Genomic DNA, 16249 nt, shown 5'->3' on the forward strand with positions numbered 1-16249 from the left:
AGCTATAAGCAGCATTAAAACTTTTTAATGCAAACTGAGAAGTCAATTCCATTTAAATATAAACAAAATAAGCCAGGGAAGTAATAAAGTAGGAAAATGAACTACCTGAGTTGGAGATAAAATATTCTAACATTCCCCAAATTACAGTGCATTTTAGAATAAATTCTTCAGGGTGATTATTCCATAGAGTAAACCCTGAAAGAATACCAACACCTAAGAGTAGCCACAAAAATAAACACTTACGTGAAAATACACTATTATTTATTTGTTACATTTTATTTTCTCCAATGGGACTGTGAAAAGTTCATTCCTTTTGAGTATTGAGGAAAGAAGTCTAGAGATTAGGTGCTGGATGTAAGATGAGATAAACTTAAAAAATACTATAGAGCTTTCAGAACCTGGGGGGTACAGTGAAAAGAAAAAAATTTTACATTAGAGGAAATTTAGTGTAGCTAATGAGGTAGTCTTATCTTTATGAATGAACAGCTCTGATCCAGGAATTTAGTAGGAGGGGCCAAAAAATTTCCAGGTAGAGGTTTAGGTGGGTACAAAGCAGTTTTCTCTGTCACATCCCATTCCCTAAGCCCTCCTCCTCTGTCCGTCTGACATAGAAGAGCTTTTACTGAGTTGTCTTTTTGTGGTACGCACTGGGTTTTCATCAAAGAATGCAACAAGAAAGAATCTAACAAAATGTTACTGTTATTTGCTGTAAAATTATTGTTAAAAACAACTTAAAATTTCTTATATAAGGCCATTTATAATATGGCCCCTATTAATGTCCTATAAAAGAAATCTAATTTGTAGTTAATTGCACAGAAAAGCTTTACTTCCCTGAAGATACAGAATGTTCTTCCCCCATATATGGAAAGAGAATCATGTAGCTGATCGTTTGCAGCCCAGCCACAGAGTATATGAATCCCTGTATATAGCCTACATAACTACATTCTACTATTTTCCCTACATCCTTTTAATTTTTACCAAATTATTTTCCCTTGGTCCTAATTTTTAATTATTTTAAAAAAATTTTTTTACATTAAAGTATATTTATTTATTTATTTTGTAATGCTTCAAATCATTTATGGAATGAATTTTATATTAATAAATAACTGACAAAGAGTTATATCACAACTTTCAAAAAAAAGAACAATATGGAAAATGATCTAAATGCTTTACCTCACACACCGTGGGTGCTGAGAGCAATGTTTTGAACAATGGAATTTTGTGTGGATGAGGACTGGGTGCTGGAATGCACCATAAACAATGAATCTCCTTAAGACTTTCAACAAAAGACTCACTGTAGCCTCCTAATCTTTATATTCCATGAGGTTAGAAGAGTGTAAGCCTCATCCACCACTGTTACTCAGTATCTCGTATTGCCAAGCTCATTCTGAAAGAATAAATTTAGTTTATAACCTAAGATTCTACTACATTGTATTTTTTAAACTCTGCGTCCTGAAAAATCACTTCAAACACAATTTAGAAATGGCTTTCTTGTGCAAGGAGAATTCACAAAGAAAAACAGTTCTCTTTTTGATACATACGATTCTTGCTGCAAACATGTTGCATGGCCCAAACTGCCCACAGCTGGACTCCTGGTGTTGTGAAACAGCCAAGTAATGGGAAAAATGGATTAAAAGACCTAAAAGTTCAAAAGAAAAGAAAAAAAGGTACATCCTATACTTAGTGTCATTTGCTAAAACAATGATTTCTGAGCTTTTTATTCCAGAAATTTCATTGTACCATTTTGAAACTAATATAAATGAGCTATAGAACATCTTTTCTTTGTCTTAGCCATTTGATAAAGGATCGTATCCAGACAAACGTCTTGCTACAGAAGGCGGAAGGTGATCGGAACAAGGTACTTTTTTTCAGAAGTACTCATTTGGTCTTAAAGATACACATTTGAAGAATAGCAGACCTTGGCTTGGACACTTAGGTAAGGAGAAATTATTTGATAACTAGTAGAACACCATGAAGGAGGTCTAGAGTCTTTCTATTTCTACTAGTCTTCTGCCCCAAAATGTGTAGAACATTAGCTGGAAAATCAAAAATGCTGGCAGCATTAGCACTTATAAAGTAGACAACAAAATAAGTTGTAATATTATTCTTTATGCAGCAACCTGGAACACTTCAGGTATATTAGTAACTTAGCTATCAAGTCACCTAATTGTCATAAATAGAGTTAGGCATCCCAGTATGTACCTTCATAAATTATTACAAACTGTTTCCTCAAACAAATCAGGTACTACTTCTAGTTCTTTAAATGTGTCCTCTTATTCTAGATCTCCTTGCATTAATAATCTTCCTAAAATCTTCTGCCCTACTTAATTTCTCAAAACTCAGCTCATGACCTACTTCTTCTAGAAGTTTTTTTTTTACCATTTTCCAGTGCAGATTTAAGTACTGTCTTTCATCTTTAATTTCATAGCATCCTATGCACATAACTAGCATATCTGAATTATATCTGATGTACATTTGATCTCCCTCACTAGGCTGTAAAGTTCTTATATGCAGGCACCATGTCTTACTCATCTTTGAATTTCAAGAGCATAACAACTCCCTGGCACTTGTCTTCAATAAATGTGGAATGAAGGAAAGACTGATGAATGACAGGTAGCAAAATAAAATAAAAATACTTTGCTTACTTTAAAGCCAATACAAAGATAGATGCCCAAGGGAAATACTATATACATCTAAAAGGAATGATCTCTAGGCAAGCAAAATGACTAGGTTACTGGTCTTAACATTAATTATTTTGCTTATTACCTGTATGCTACCATCTCACACTCTGGAGTTGGCCATTTCAAAATAGCTGAATGCTGAAAGACATAAGACACACAAGAAAGGATTATAATCTTTATTTGGCACTGCATTATGAGGCTTTGATAGTTTAATCACTATGAATGTTATTTGTATGTTTCCAGAAAACACCAAATTACCCTACCAGATCATCAAGAAGAGAATTCCTCTGGCTCCGACTCAATGTCCAAGCTTGTTCGCCTCTAGATATTAAATGGGCAATAATTCCAGCTGCAAAGTAACTGACTTCCACTTCAACACTATGTAGGAGGCTACTGATGTGGTCTATAAAATCCTTCCACATTAATTCAGAATGCAATTCTTGTACTTCAGCTATATTGTTCTGAAAAAAAAAAGAAGACATAAAAATTAATGTAATATGGATAGTAAATGGCTAAATGACTCTTTACATTCTAAGAAAGAACACAGATTGCAGTGATTTAAACATGTATGTACATATGGACAAAAGGTGAAGAACTATTGCTATGTTAGCACACTGGGATTAGGGGTGATTTTATTCCTCTCCTCCCCAAACAATAAATTAATAAAGAAATAGTAGTTAGTTCATTTTCAGGCAAAATGGTGAACTAGGTAATCTAAAATTTCCTGCTACAAAGTATCTGGAAGTACTGGGTGAAAAATAGACAACAAACTTTAAATATGTACCTTTACTCACTGGGATAAGATGCAAACAGAAAATCAAACTAGAATAGTAGCATGCCATCACTGGCCTGCAGGGGCAAGAGAACTGGGTTTTAACAGCCATGCAAGGGCAGAATGTAAGGGCCAGAGACTGGAACTAAGACTTCATATATGAGGCAAGGACTTTAAAGCATTACACCTCAGAAAAAGAGTGGATTGACATGGATGCATAAAAAAGATGCCTACTGTAATCTGGGCTCTGGCCTAAAAGAAAAAGTCTTCCCTTATAATTTATAACCAGGGGTCTGCCCTCACACAAGACTATAGTTCAAATTTACACCATCTGCGTGGTCTGAAGAAACTAACCTGAGAAGCCACAGTAAGACAGGTAGGAGAAAACCCAGAAGTTTGGTATCTAAAAAGCAAAGAGGGGTGAGCGTATCAAGAGGATGAAGGGACTAGCAGTTCTGAATAATGAGGAGAGCCAGAATAAGATGAAGATAAAAAAGTATCCATTTGTTTGAGCAGTGTAGTGATCCTCTGTCTTACAAATTTCACAGCCTTAGACCACTGAACGTCAAAGTTTGCCTGCTGGCCTAGGGAAGGTAGGTTTTTCATCTGAACTTGGGGTGAGATGGCTTCCCTAGGCAATACATAAGGAAGACTTCTATTCACTTGGAAAAGTATTGAGGGGTTTTCAGTTTAGACTGTGCTTGATCTTCTCCAAAAAGATCTAAGATCCAACTTATCTCACTACTCTGAAGATTAATCCTCATTCTTAAAACTTCACTTCATCTACTATGAAATCATAATTCTCTTCCTAGCACATTGATTCCATTCCTTAGGAACCAAAACCCCTGGCTTTTTCATTGATAAACTATTCAATCCCTAGTTTAAGTCATTCTATAATAAATGAAAATGAAAGGCATTAAGTCTAAATGTATTCTCTGTAATGACCAACAAGTTTTCTTCTCCAACCATGGAAAAGAGTGAAGAGAGAAGAGACAAGTGTAACTATACTTACTACATGAATGTGTAGAATCCTGTATTTTTCCATCAGTATCAATGATTAATCAATGTCTCCTATGCCCTTCTTCAATCTCACACATTCAAATAAGAAAAGTCATCTTACAATCATTTTTATATTCTTTCCTATTTATATTTTTTACATAGCATGTACCATTTTTATAGTGACAAAAAAAGAAAAGAAACATGTCTTTTAAAACAAACAAACAAACCAAGAAAAGGTAGTGCTCCATCTCCTCCAAGCTTGGAGAAGCTTGGTGGAAAGAAATACAAAGATCCTCTGAGAAGAACACACCTTGAACTCAAAGCCCCACAGAAGACAACATGTCACAATGCTACACTACAATTCACAGTGAAAGAACAATCCATGAGTAAGAATCATCAAACACAAGAATGGATTAGACATGCCCTCCCCAAAACTTCATATACTACAGCTACTAGATAGTACCTGATTTTAAAAAAATGTTAAAAATACTCACACACGCACGCATGCACGCACACGCACAAACACACATGAAAATGCAAAGACAGAACCATTAAAACAAAAAACAACAACAAAAAAGAAAGATCTGGAATAGAGCATCAGAAGAATTATGGCCATCCTTTCTTACTGTAAACAAGTTCCTAGAAAACCAGACAAAATATATGAGAGAACTGTTTTCAGACAGTGGACAACTAGCTATACAGGAATATGATCCTTGAGAGAAGATACTCAAATGCGGCAGTTTCCAGATTGCTGTGCATGTTAGGGGAACCTAAAGAGAATATGGCAGCTTTGCTGAGTTGAGGAGACAGAGATCAAAATTCAGGGTGGCCAAGGCAGCACAAATTTGTTGAAAACAGTAATGTAAAGGAAAAAGATCCAAAGAGAGAGAAAGAGAGAAAAATATCTGCAGAGGGATCCCTTAAAATCTCTGGCTGAGTACTGATCCAGAGAGAAACCCCACGAGGCTACGAAAGAACCATGAGAAAGCAGTGCATGAACACATGCCAGAGTTAGGAATAGTTCACATTCTCACCAGACAGAGTGAAGAGATCTCACATTAAACAAAGAGATCTCACATTGGATAGTAGTAGGGCTAAATTATATACCAGTCCTAGGGTAAAAGCTGATCTGAAGACACTAACAAAGCAAATACAGGCGTATCTTGGAGACACTGTGGATTTGGTTCCAGACCACTGAAATAAAGTGAGCCACATGAATTTTTTGGTTTCCAATGCATATAATAGTTATATTTATACTATATTGTAGTCTATTAAGTGCACAATAATATTGTCTAGAAAAATAATGTACATACTTTAATTAAAAAACACTTCATTGCTAAAAAATGCTAACCATCTGAGCCCTTCAGCAAGTTGTAGTAGTTAACACAAAGATCACAGATCAGAGATCACCATAACAAATTATAAACCCAAAAACCAAACAGAAAAAAATGTCCATTTTAACTTCACCAGTCAGCAAAAATTTATCTTTTGAAAATGAAAGCAAGGAGGTGTGGTTATAGCTCATGGTAGAGCACATGCTTAGCAAGCATGAGGTCCCATGTTCAATCCCCAGTACATCCATTAAAAATACTAATAATAATAATTTTAAAATTTTAAAAAAGAAAATGAAAGCAAAATAAAAGATTTTTTTCACACAAACAAAACCTGAGTGAAAATTCATCACCAGTATACCTACATTAAAAGAAATGTTAAAAAAAAAAGACAAGTATGAGAAATATATGGGTAAATATAAAAGATACAGTTCTCATTTTTAAATCTATTTAATGAGAGATTGTTGAGGATGCCCACTGTGGCCAAGACTGAGTAAAAGGAGCCAGATTTACTCTCCTTTCTGAAACAACTTAAAAACCCCAACATAAAACAATAGTTTTCAAGATACCAGATATTAGGTAATAAAGAACAGTGACCTTTAGAGATGGAAATAAACAAGGTGAGATATTGCCTTGAGAGTTTCCAGCCTGTGGCACCAGGGATATAAAATTGAAACAGAGCCCAGTGGATGCGTGGAGTTGAAGAATTGGAGCTGAGAGACCAAGGAGACCAAGGCAGTTTATAGGACAATACCAGAGAGGAGAGAACCGTACAGGGAGAGAATCCAGAGAGCTGCAGGAATACCACTCTATTCAGCAGAGTACTGATCTGAGCAAGACTGTGAGAAAACTATTTGAGGGCAGAAAAAGCCATCAAAAAAGATTATAGAAGTGGGGTGGAGGGTATAGCTCAGTGGTAGAATGCCTGCTTGGTGTGCATGAGGTCCTGGGTTCAATCCCCAGTGACTCTGTTAAAGGGGAAAAATTTTTAAAAAGAAAAAGAAAAAAAAGATTAGAGAAAAGTTCCTAACACTCACAAGGGCCAGGATGTTCTCACCATCCAGTCTGGAAAAACCCATCATTCACAGGGCATTGGGTAGAATACTGAGGAAGGTTTTGTCTAAGTAGTACAGAATAATTAGCCCTAGCTAGCCTCAGCATTGCTCTGGATCCTCCTAATATAATATAAAAACAAGATCCAAAACAATGAAACTGTTTAAAAGTAAGTTAATTAATCCCAGAACAAAGTTCAAGAATACTTTACAGAAAAACATAAGTATCCAGCACTCAACAAGGTAAAATTTTCACAGTGTCTGACATCTAATCAATAACTACCAGGAATGCAAAGTGGCAGGAAAACAACTCAAAATGAGGGAAATTATCAATCATTTGAAATTGACCCAGAACTGACACAGATGTTAGAATTAGCAGAGAAGGACAGTAAATCAGTTGTTATAAATATATTCCATATGTTCCAAATGTTAAGTAAAAATATGGAAGATAGAACAAAGAAAATTAAAAGAGCACCAAAAAGTTGTGAATTTCAAGCAGCTTAATATATGAGAAATTGGAGTCTCCAAAGGACTCCAATAGTCTGGGGCAGGGAGAGTGCAAAAGACTTGTTTTTTTGAAGAAACAATGGCCAAAGACTTTTCTAACTTGGAAACAATGAACAAGGGAGGCTTAATGAATCCCAAGTACAGGAAATTTGAAGCAAATTACATCAAAACACATCATAATCAAATTATTTGGAATTGCTAATCTTACTTAAATCTTAAAAACAGCCAGAGGAAAAATCATGTACATACAGGGGAATAAAGATAATGATGACATCAGATTTCTCACTGGAAAGATGTAGGTCAGAAAAAAGGTAATCAACATCTTTAAAGTACTGAAGTACAACCTAAAATTCTACACCTGGCAAAAACACCTTTCAAAAATGAAGGTTAATAAACAAGATTATATGGTATAGCACTGGGAAATATATACAAGATCTTGTGGTAGCTCACAGCAGAAGAAAAAAATGTGATAATGAGTATATATATGCTCATGTATAACTGAAAAATTGTGCTTTACACTGGAACCTGACACAACATTGTAAAATGACTATAACTCAATAAAAAATGTTTAAAAAAATGAAGGTTAAATAAATAAAGATGTTTGTAGACATATAAAAGCTGAAGAATTCATCAGCAGCAGACCCACACTATGAGATATGTTAAAGGATGTTTTTTAGACAGAAAGAAAATGATAGCAGATGGAAATCTGGATCTAAACAAAGGAAAGAACAGCATTAGAGATAGTAACTATTTGGGTAAACATATAAGTTTCAATAATTATTTAAATCTCCTTATAAGATAATTGGCATTTAAAAAAAACCAATGTTTGTGTGGCTTATAATGTATATAAAAGTAAAATGCATAACAATAATGGCATAAAGGAAAGAAGAGCAGAAATGGAAATCTATGATTGTAAGGTTCCTATACTATATATGATATTATGCAAAATCACTTAAAAGTAGATTATGATTAAAGATGTATACTATAAACCTACAACAATAATTAACGTAACAATCAGAGCAACAGCTAATAAACCAAGAAAGGAGATCAAATGGAATCATTAAAAAATATTCAATTAAACCAAAAAAAGGCAGAAAAAGAAGGAAAAAAACAAAAAACAGGTGGGACAAACAGAAAACAAATACCAACTTGATAAACTCAAATCTAACCATATCAATAATTACATTAAGTGTAAATAATTCAAAAGCCCAAATAAAAAGAAGATTCTCAGACTGGATAAAAAAGCAGGATACAAAGTATACGCTGTCTATAAGAAACATACTTTAAATATAATGACAAATATAGGTTAAAAGTAAAAGATAGAAAAAGATAAACCATGTTAACATTGGTCAATAGAAAGCTGGAATTGCTATATTAAGGAGACAAAGGAGATTTCAAAGTAAAGAATATTACCAGGGATAAAGAAGGTCATCCCTTAATGATAAAGGGGTCAATTAATCAAGAGGGTATAACAATTCTGTTTATAAACCTAATAACAGAACTTCAAAATACAGGAAGCAAAAATAGATAGAACAGGATAACTGCTAGAACAAGTAGGCAGAAAATCAGTAAGTCTATGGTAGACTTGAATAGTATCAACCAACTTGACCCGACTGACATTTATAGAACACTCCATCTAACAACAGCAAAATATATGTTCTTCTCAAGTGCTCATGGAACATTTACCAGGACAGACCATATCCTGGGCCACACACAAGTCTCAATAAATTCAAAAGGACTCAAACAAAACAAAGTATGTTCGCTGACCACAAAAAATTCAACTAGAATCAGTATCTCAAAATAAATTATTGAAAAAAATTCAATCACAAAGTAATGGAGAAAGATACGGAAAGAAGCATATCAGGTTGTATTAACATTAATTATCTCATGGAGATGGAAATGAAGGAAGGTTGGGGACAAAGTCTTAAGCTTTTAAAATACATTTTTGTACGATTTCACTAGTTATAATAAACACATATTCTTTTGGAAAAAAAATTTTAAAGCATTTTTAAAAGCCTGTGAGATCTCTCTGAATATTTAAATTTCCTTTTTCCTCTTACACTGACTTGAGCCAATTTCTGTATATATAATCCTCTGAACCCTGAATAAAATAATCAAATACTATAATTTACTTAATACTTCTTTATTACTGGGCATTTAGGTCATTTTATATTTTCTGCTTTATATAACTAAAGCTACAGTGAATAGATAGTCCTTAAATGCCAACCCTTAGCTTACCCAAAAATCCATCTCTCATACTCTAATATCTACAAAACAAACACTAATCTACATTTTTTTTTAACTTATTAACCTGTGCCCCCTGTGATCTAATTCCTTAAGAGCAGAAGTCTGCTTTAAAATTGTTTTTACCATATGGGAACTCTGCCTGTTGCAATGATTAAAGATGATTAAAACATCTGACCCTTCATCTTTGAAGACTCACTTTAACATATATCCACTATAGATTTACAGAATATCTGATTTGTTAAGCAGTCATTTAAACAGTAATGCTTAATTATCAAACATAGAATCCAAGAACACTTGTTAGAGACATTTTTAACGAGATCGTCTTTTCTGATTATAAAAGTAAATATGCTCACAGTGAAGCTCTGTATTATACCAAAAAAAATAAAGAAAAGTATGTAATTTATATTTTTCCTTTTAGTGTGGTGAAAATCTTTTTTTTTAAATCTTTTTTTCTGTTTTTTTTGGGGGGAAGGGGGATGGTAATTAGGTTTATTTATTTGTTTACTAATGGAATGACTAGGGATTGAACCCAGGACCTCACGCATGCCAAACAGTAACACTCTACCACTGAGCTATACCCTCCCCTCCCCATGAAAATCTTACTATGTATAGTTCTGTTGCCTGCTTTTTTTCAGCTAGTTATATTATATATATTTTCTAATATCATTAAGTGTTTATGAACAGAGTAGCATCTTTCTATGTATTATATCAGACAGAAGATAATTACAGCTTGAAATTAGCAGGAAATGCTTTTTTCTTACCAAAAGTCCTAAGACTTTCTGTTGAATGGATGACTCAGTTGGGAATGACTGTAAAAAAGAGAGAGAAACCTATTAGTAAAGAACCAAATATAATAAATAAGTGCTTAAATCAATGAATAAATGAATGTCAAAACTGTAGGCTAAATTCCCATTCTAACCTCTAGAACCCTCATGAAGAGTTCTAACCCTTGGTTTTCAATAAAGTGTCTGCAAGTGGTTGGAGATTCATCTGTGAGGTTCCAAAGTGCACTCAAAGTAAACTTCAAAGTAGTGTCCACTGAATTTTGATTTGTTTTCTGCTTCACTATTTGAAGAAGTTGCTGAAAGAAGGAAAATAGGATTAATTTCTAATTACTGAATTGTTATAATTAGTGATAATAACATGGACTAACAAGTCCATGAGGATTAGTTACATGGCTTAAAATATTTCCCATAAAGGTTTTTATAAGTACAGCAAACAGCCTCTTGGATCAGACTTTTCCTTTAACAAGAGAAAAATAGAGGATTTTCACAAATACTTCTATATTATTCTATTCATACCTATAGTCTAATTGCCTATAAATATAATGGAAAACAAAATGATTAAAGCTTAGGACCCCATGGGTCATAACATACACTCATTTCAGATTCTGGGATAAAAAAGGTACAGGGAGTGAAGGGAATGAACCTAACATTTACTAAATATCAGCAAATTATATATCCTATATTGTAATATTGTTATCCCCATTTGTCAGGAGCGGAAATTGAGTCTGAGAAATATTAAGTAATTTGATCATAGTCAACTTAGTAAGAGAAAATAAGAACTGGAAGAACTAATTCTCTCTACCTCCAAGTTTTCCTTAAGAAAAAGAAGAAAAAACAAACTACATACAATATTAAGAGAATTAAGTCTAAATTGGATTTAAATAAGATAATAGTTTTGAAATTCCATGTGTAAATTATTTCTATCATAGCTTTAATTTAAGAAATTTAATCTTGAAAAATAAATGTTTTAAGACCTACATAAGGCATCCATAATTCCACTTTTAGATTACACTTTTGGGGATAAAACGAAGCTCTGTTAAAACAGATACAAGTAACATTAATGAACACTATTACTTAAAGTTACATATAATTCAGGAAAAAATTTTTTAAGAAACAAACATCTAGTTGCAATTATGTAATTTAATAGCAACAGTGGCTAAGAGTGTGGCACTAGAATGAGGCTACCTAAGCTTAAATTAATTGCTGCATCTGACTGTGTAAACTTATTTGCAAATTTAATTCTATGTTTTCTCATCTGTAAATTATAGGTGATAATTAAGAGCTTGAAAAAGAAAAAGACAGCTAGCGTCATCATCACCAGTACTATTAACTCTTGCTAATTCCTACTTACACTAAACTTAATTTTCCCCCAAAGCATATGAGTGAACTACTTCCTTAAAATCTTTGAATATATCTCAAGTCAAAATTACCGAAACACATATACAGCAGCAAAAAGCCATATTTAAAACTAAAATGTCATCCCTGAAAATAACAAAAACAAAATCCTTTTTTACTCATCTGACATATGTATTTATTTTGTGCTTTGTACTTAGCATATTCCTTTAATTAATCTTTCTTTCCTCTTCATTTAATCTTCATAATAACTGTATAAAGCATTTTTTATCCATCCTAAGAAAATTTATGTGACTTGCCTCAAATCACATAGCTAGTAAGTGACAGAATTGGGAACAAGCCCAGATGTACTGACTCCAGAATTTCTACTCCTTCCTTTATACCATTGTAGCACCATTTCCTCTTTGTACATTACTTTTTTCAGTCATATCCCTATTATTGCACTTATTAGACAGTATTACAAACAGGTCTATATAGTTATTTTCTCTACTTATACTGTGAATTTCTTATGGGCAGGAATTATAGACATAATTTAGTATAGATCCTTAACATCTATTAAGGTGGTAGGTACCTGATGAGTATTCTATACATATTTATCAAATATAATATAACATCAAGTATGAAATTTACTTTCTCATTACAAACATAATCTGTTACAGAAAAAGGAAGTCTCTCATTTGATTTTTTCTTCTACTATTATTGTTCAAACATCTCATGCCAGGATTGTGACAAGAAGCCCCTGAGTGGACTTTTTGCTTCCAGTCCTCCCTAAGGCATGGTTTAAACTTATTCTCTTTAAAGCTTTTTAACTTTTCACTATTCACTTTATTATTTCCTCAACTGAAGTAAGTAGTATCTTGTATCAGCTATTTACATTATCTTCTTTCCTAAAGCATCTAGCATAATCTTATGCCTATAATAGAGTCTCTATAATTTCTTCATAAATAACAAAACCACAGAATTTTAGAACTAAGTAGAATCTGAAGGTATATGGTATATTTAGGCCCCAATGGCCCAGGTAATTTATCTAAATTCACAAAATGAGTTTACAAATCAGATCCCAGGTCATCGGACTCCTAGTTCAGAACTCTTTCCATTTCTATTAAGGAATAAAGCTGCCTCAGTGAAGAGAAATGAATAAACTCATTTAGAAGTAACAAAAACAACCTTTTAAAATATAAAATGTTGGAAGATACACAACATTGCCTGAAAACAATGAAAATGAAAACTATTTAGGGGTCTGCATAGACTTACCCTGACAATGAAGAGCTCAGCACCAAGCTGTGCAGTTTGTTCCGTAGAAAGCTGCAAGCAAGCAGAAGACAAAGCATATGTCCAAGAATTCACTAGTATCAGTTTAATATTATTCACTGTAACAGACTCCAAAGGTCAGACGAAAATCTCCAGTCAACCTGAATACTGAATGCAGCTTGAATTAAGTATATTGGCAGTGAGGTTTACTAACTTAACTGGCACAGAGACTTTGGGAAAAATAGTAACTGTAATGCGAAACAGCTTTCTATAGAAAATTATTCAACAAGAGTTTAGGTACCTTGGCAGCCAGGATGGAAATGATTGCAACTGCCATCCTCTGCATGTTTTGATCTTCATGGTTGCAGAGCCACTGCATGACAAGTTTGGCTGCTTCAAACCTGAAAACACACAACAGTTTCATGAATTAATCCTGGAGGCCCAGGCATAGTTTCAGAGCTCCTGCTGGGAAGTGATGCTACAATTTAGACAGGTGAGAAGGAAAGGGAAAATTCCTCTTAACTGATAAATAACAAGTATACTTAGTGATCTGGAGGTGGTACCTCATCATTAATTCTGACAATACTTTGTAAAGAAGCAAGAGTTTGGAAAATATGGTCAAAACTATCTGGGACTAGAATTATAATGTCTCTCTATTCTGTAGTGATTTCTATACTATACTTATAATTTTAAATACTTTCTGGGTTCCTTCCAGTACCCAGCACAATGGGAACATCATTCATTCATTCACAAACATTTATTGAGCCCCTGCTTTATGCCAGATATTGTTCTTGATGTTGGAGATAGAGTAGTAAACAAAACAAGAAAATATCTCCACTCTCATAGAGCTTACGTATAGTGGGGAAGACAGGTAATTAATCAAATAAATAAGTGAAATACATGGTATATTTAGGTACTCACTTATGCTATGGGGGAAAAAATACAGCAGGAAAAGAGAGGATATGAAATGTTGAAACTTTACTAGTCCCCAAACGTGTCCACAATTATAAGGTAATATAGGTGGTAGTTAAGAGCAGATTCTGACATTCTTTGAATTTTGAGGTTGAATTCTTGTTCTACCTAATGTTAATAATAAAATAAATTATTTTATCATGTGAGGCAATCAGTCAAGTCATTAAGAATATCATACACTTTGCAGCCAGCCTGGATTCAAATATCACCTTCACCACTGACTAACTTTGGGATCCTGGGCAACTTCCTTAATCTCTCTGAAATTCAACTTTCTTGTCTATAAAATAGTAAGATCTACTCCATAGGATTGCCATGACGATTATATGATATCACCCATAAAGTTTAAGATTTAGTATAGAACTTGGCATATACCAAGCTTTTGATAAGGGTTAACTTTTACAAGTATTGACTTCCACTGTACCTTTATTTGTGCAGTTCCCACAACACAAAACAAACAACTCAACCAGCTCTCATTTTCAAAGCAATATAGCATGTATATAAAAAGTAGAAGCTCTGGAGTCAGTCTGGATTTAAATCTAAATTCTGCTACTTACTATCTTATCACCTTGAGCAAGTTACTAAACTTCTCTGTGCCTCTGTTTCCTCATCTGTAAAATGAAGATTACAAGAGTAACAATTTCACAGGACTGCTGTAAGGACTGAATAAGCATATGTAAAACACTCAGCAAGTGCCTGGTAAGTGCTTCATACATCAGTGGTTATCTTTTTATTATCTCACATGCCATCACTAACATGAAATCCTTAATGATCACCAATCAGATGGAATCTTTCCCTCATTTGGGGGTCCAATACATTCTGTCATTCTTTTCTAAGAAAAATTGTCTTCTATCATACTCATTCATTCATTCATCCATCCATTCATTAAACATCCACTTAAGCACCAAGTACGAGAGGCAAAGATTAACCAATCACAGTCTTTGACCACAAAGAAGCTCAATTCTAGCAGAGTACACTGGCTATATCAAAGGTAGGCAAATTATAGCCTACCTAGAGTGATTTTACAGCTGTGGGCCCAGCTGTCTGTTTTCTAAAGTTCTGTTGTAACATAGTTATCCCCATTTGCTTATAAATTACTGTCTATAGCCACTCTGGAGGTACAAAGGCACAGTTAAGTAGCTGCAAGCTTAAAATATTATCCAGTCCTTTAAGAAAAAGTTTCCCAACCCCTGGGTTAGTTTACAGTTTTCTTTAGGAGATTATGTCTTTCCTACCTATGACTTCATGTGATCAATACAGATGTTCAATATATTTATAAAACGAAATTAGTAATCTACATGAAATATATATAGTTATGTTTTTATCTAAACTATTTATTTCAAATAGTAGATGGAACACCTCATTCCTCAGCCATTGCAGATAACAGTGTACTGTTACCCAAATAAAAGAACATCACAGTAAAACTGCTGTTGAGAAATGTACTTTTCATTAAATCATAAAGTATTAATTTCTTTTTCAAAATACCATCGCTAAAAAATTGTATTTTACAATAGTAAAATGAAAAAAAGTCATCTTTTTAGCTCCCAAATCACATCTTAGAAAGAGGAGAAACTTTAATACTGACTGGAATCCATCTATATAGTCTCCCTTAACCTCTGCTTAAAAAGTTTCTTCTATAATTCAATATTATATAACAATAAGAGGTATGACACAAAGAACACTGGACCTAGAACTAGAGGACTTGAGTCTTTCTACCCTTACAGTTACTAGTCATAAAACCATGGCAAGACACTGAATTTCTATATGCCTGTTTCCTCAGCCCACAATATTGTGTGGATATTCTGAAGACTATAATCAGTATAACTTCTTAAGCAAAGGCCTATGAAAACAGGGGCCAGTCAGCTATCTTGAAGGTTAAAGCACTGAATTAGAGAAAGAAGACTTAGCATTCTATAGGGCAACGCACAATCCCACCCACTGATTAACTGTACATCAGGAATAACCTAACTGGTAAGAAATAAACCAAACCAGACTTCTAAAATTCCATTTTGCCCCATTTAAGTTCTAGTGCTATCACTTGCCTGTTAAATGGAACATCTTGAAGAATCCGGTCACTGCAAAGTGAAAGGAGGCAATTCTTCTGTAACTAAAGAACCATAAAGAGAAAAAAAAAAATCCTGAATAAAATATTGTTATGTTATTTTTCAAACAGGAGTACCTTCTATAAAAAAAGAAGATGGATGAAACACCACTCATTTCTTACAATCTTTATTCTGTCCATCTACTGTTCAAAGACTGACTTCAGCTGGACCCATGTAAGTTTACTTCCACAATTTTTTTT

General features: G+C 33.7%; 1 protein-coding gene across 3 annotated transcripts in view; it reads right to left on the reverse strand.

The window, feature by feature from the left end:
- The window catches only part of ZYG11B (zyg-11 family member B, cell cycle regulator), a 72751-nt gene that overhangs the window by 15213 nt on the left and 41289 nt on the right, over positions 1-16249 (reverse strand). For 2 of the 3 annotated variants that reach the window (XM_010984764.3, XM_064493585.1), the window contains exons 6-13: positions 15990-16054; positions 13280-13379; positions 12982-13032; positions 10509-10670; positions 10351-10398; positions 2945-3142; positions 2767-2819; positions 1542-1639 (exon numbers count right to left, since the gene is read on the reverse strand). In XM_010984764.3, the coding sequence (XP_010983066.2) occupies positions 1542-1639; positions 2767-2819; positions 2945-3142; positions 10351-10398; positions 10509-10670; positions 12982-13032; positions 13280-13379; positions 15990-16054 (775 nt within the window). The remainder of the gene's footprint in view (positions 1-1541; positions 1640-2766; positions 2820-2944; positions 3143-10350; positions 10399-10508; positions 10671-12981; positions 13033-13279; positions 13380-15989; positions 16055-16249) is intronic. The other variant, XM_064493586.1, reaches the window with a different exon arrangement.

The sequence above is a fragment of the Camelus dromedarius genome, chromosome 14 (genome assembly GCF_036321535.1).
Source record: "Camelus dromedarius isolate mCamDro1 chromosome 14, mCamDro1.pat, whole genome shotgun sequence".
In the NCBI taxonomy this organism is placed as follows: domain Eukaryota; kingdom Metazoa; phylum Chordata; class Mammalia; order Artiodactyla; family Camelidae; genus Camelus; species Camelus dromedarius.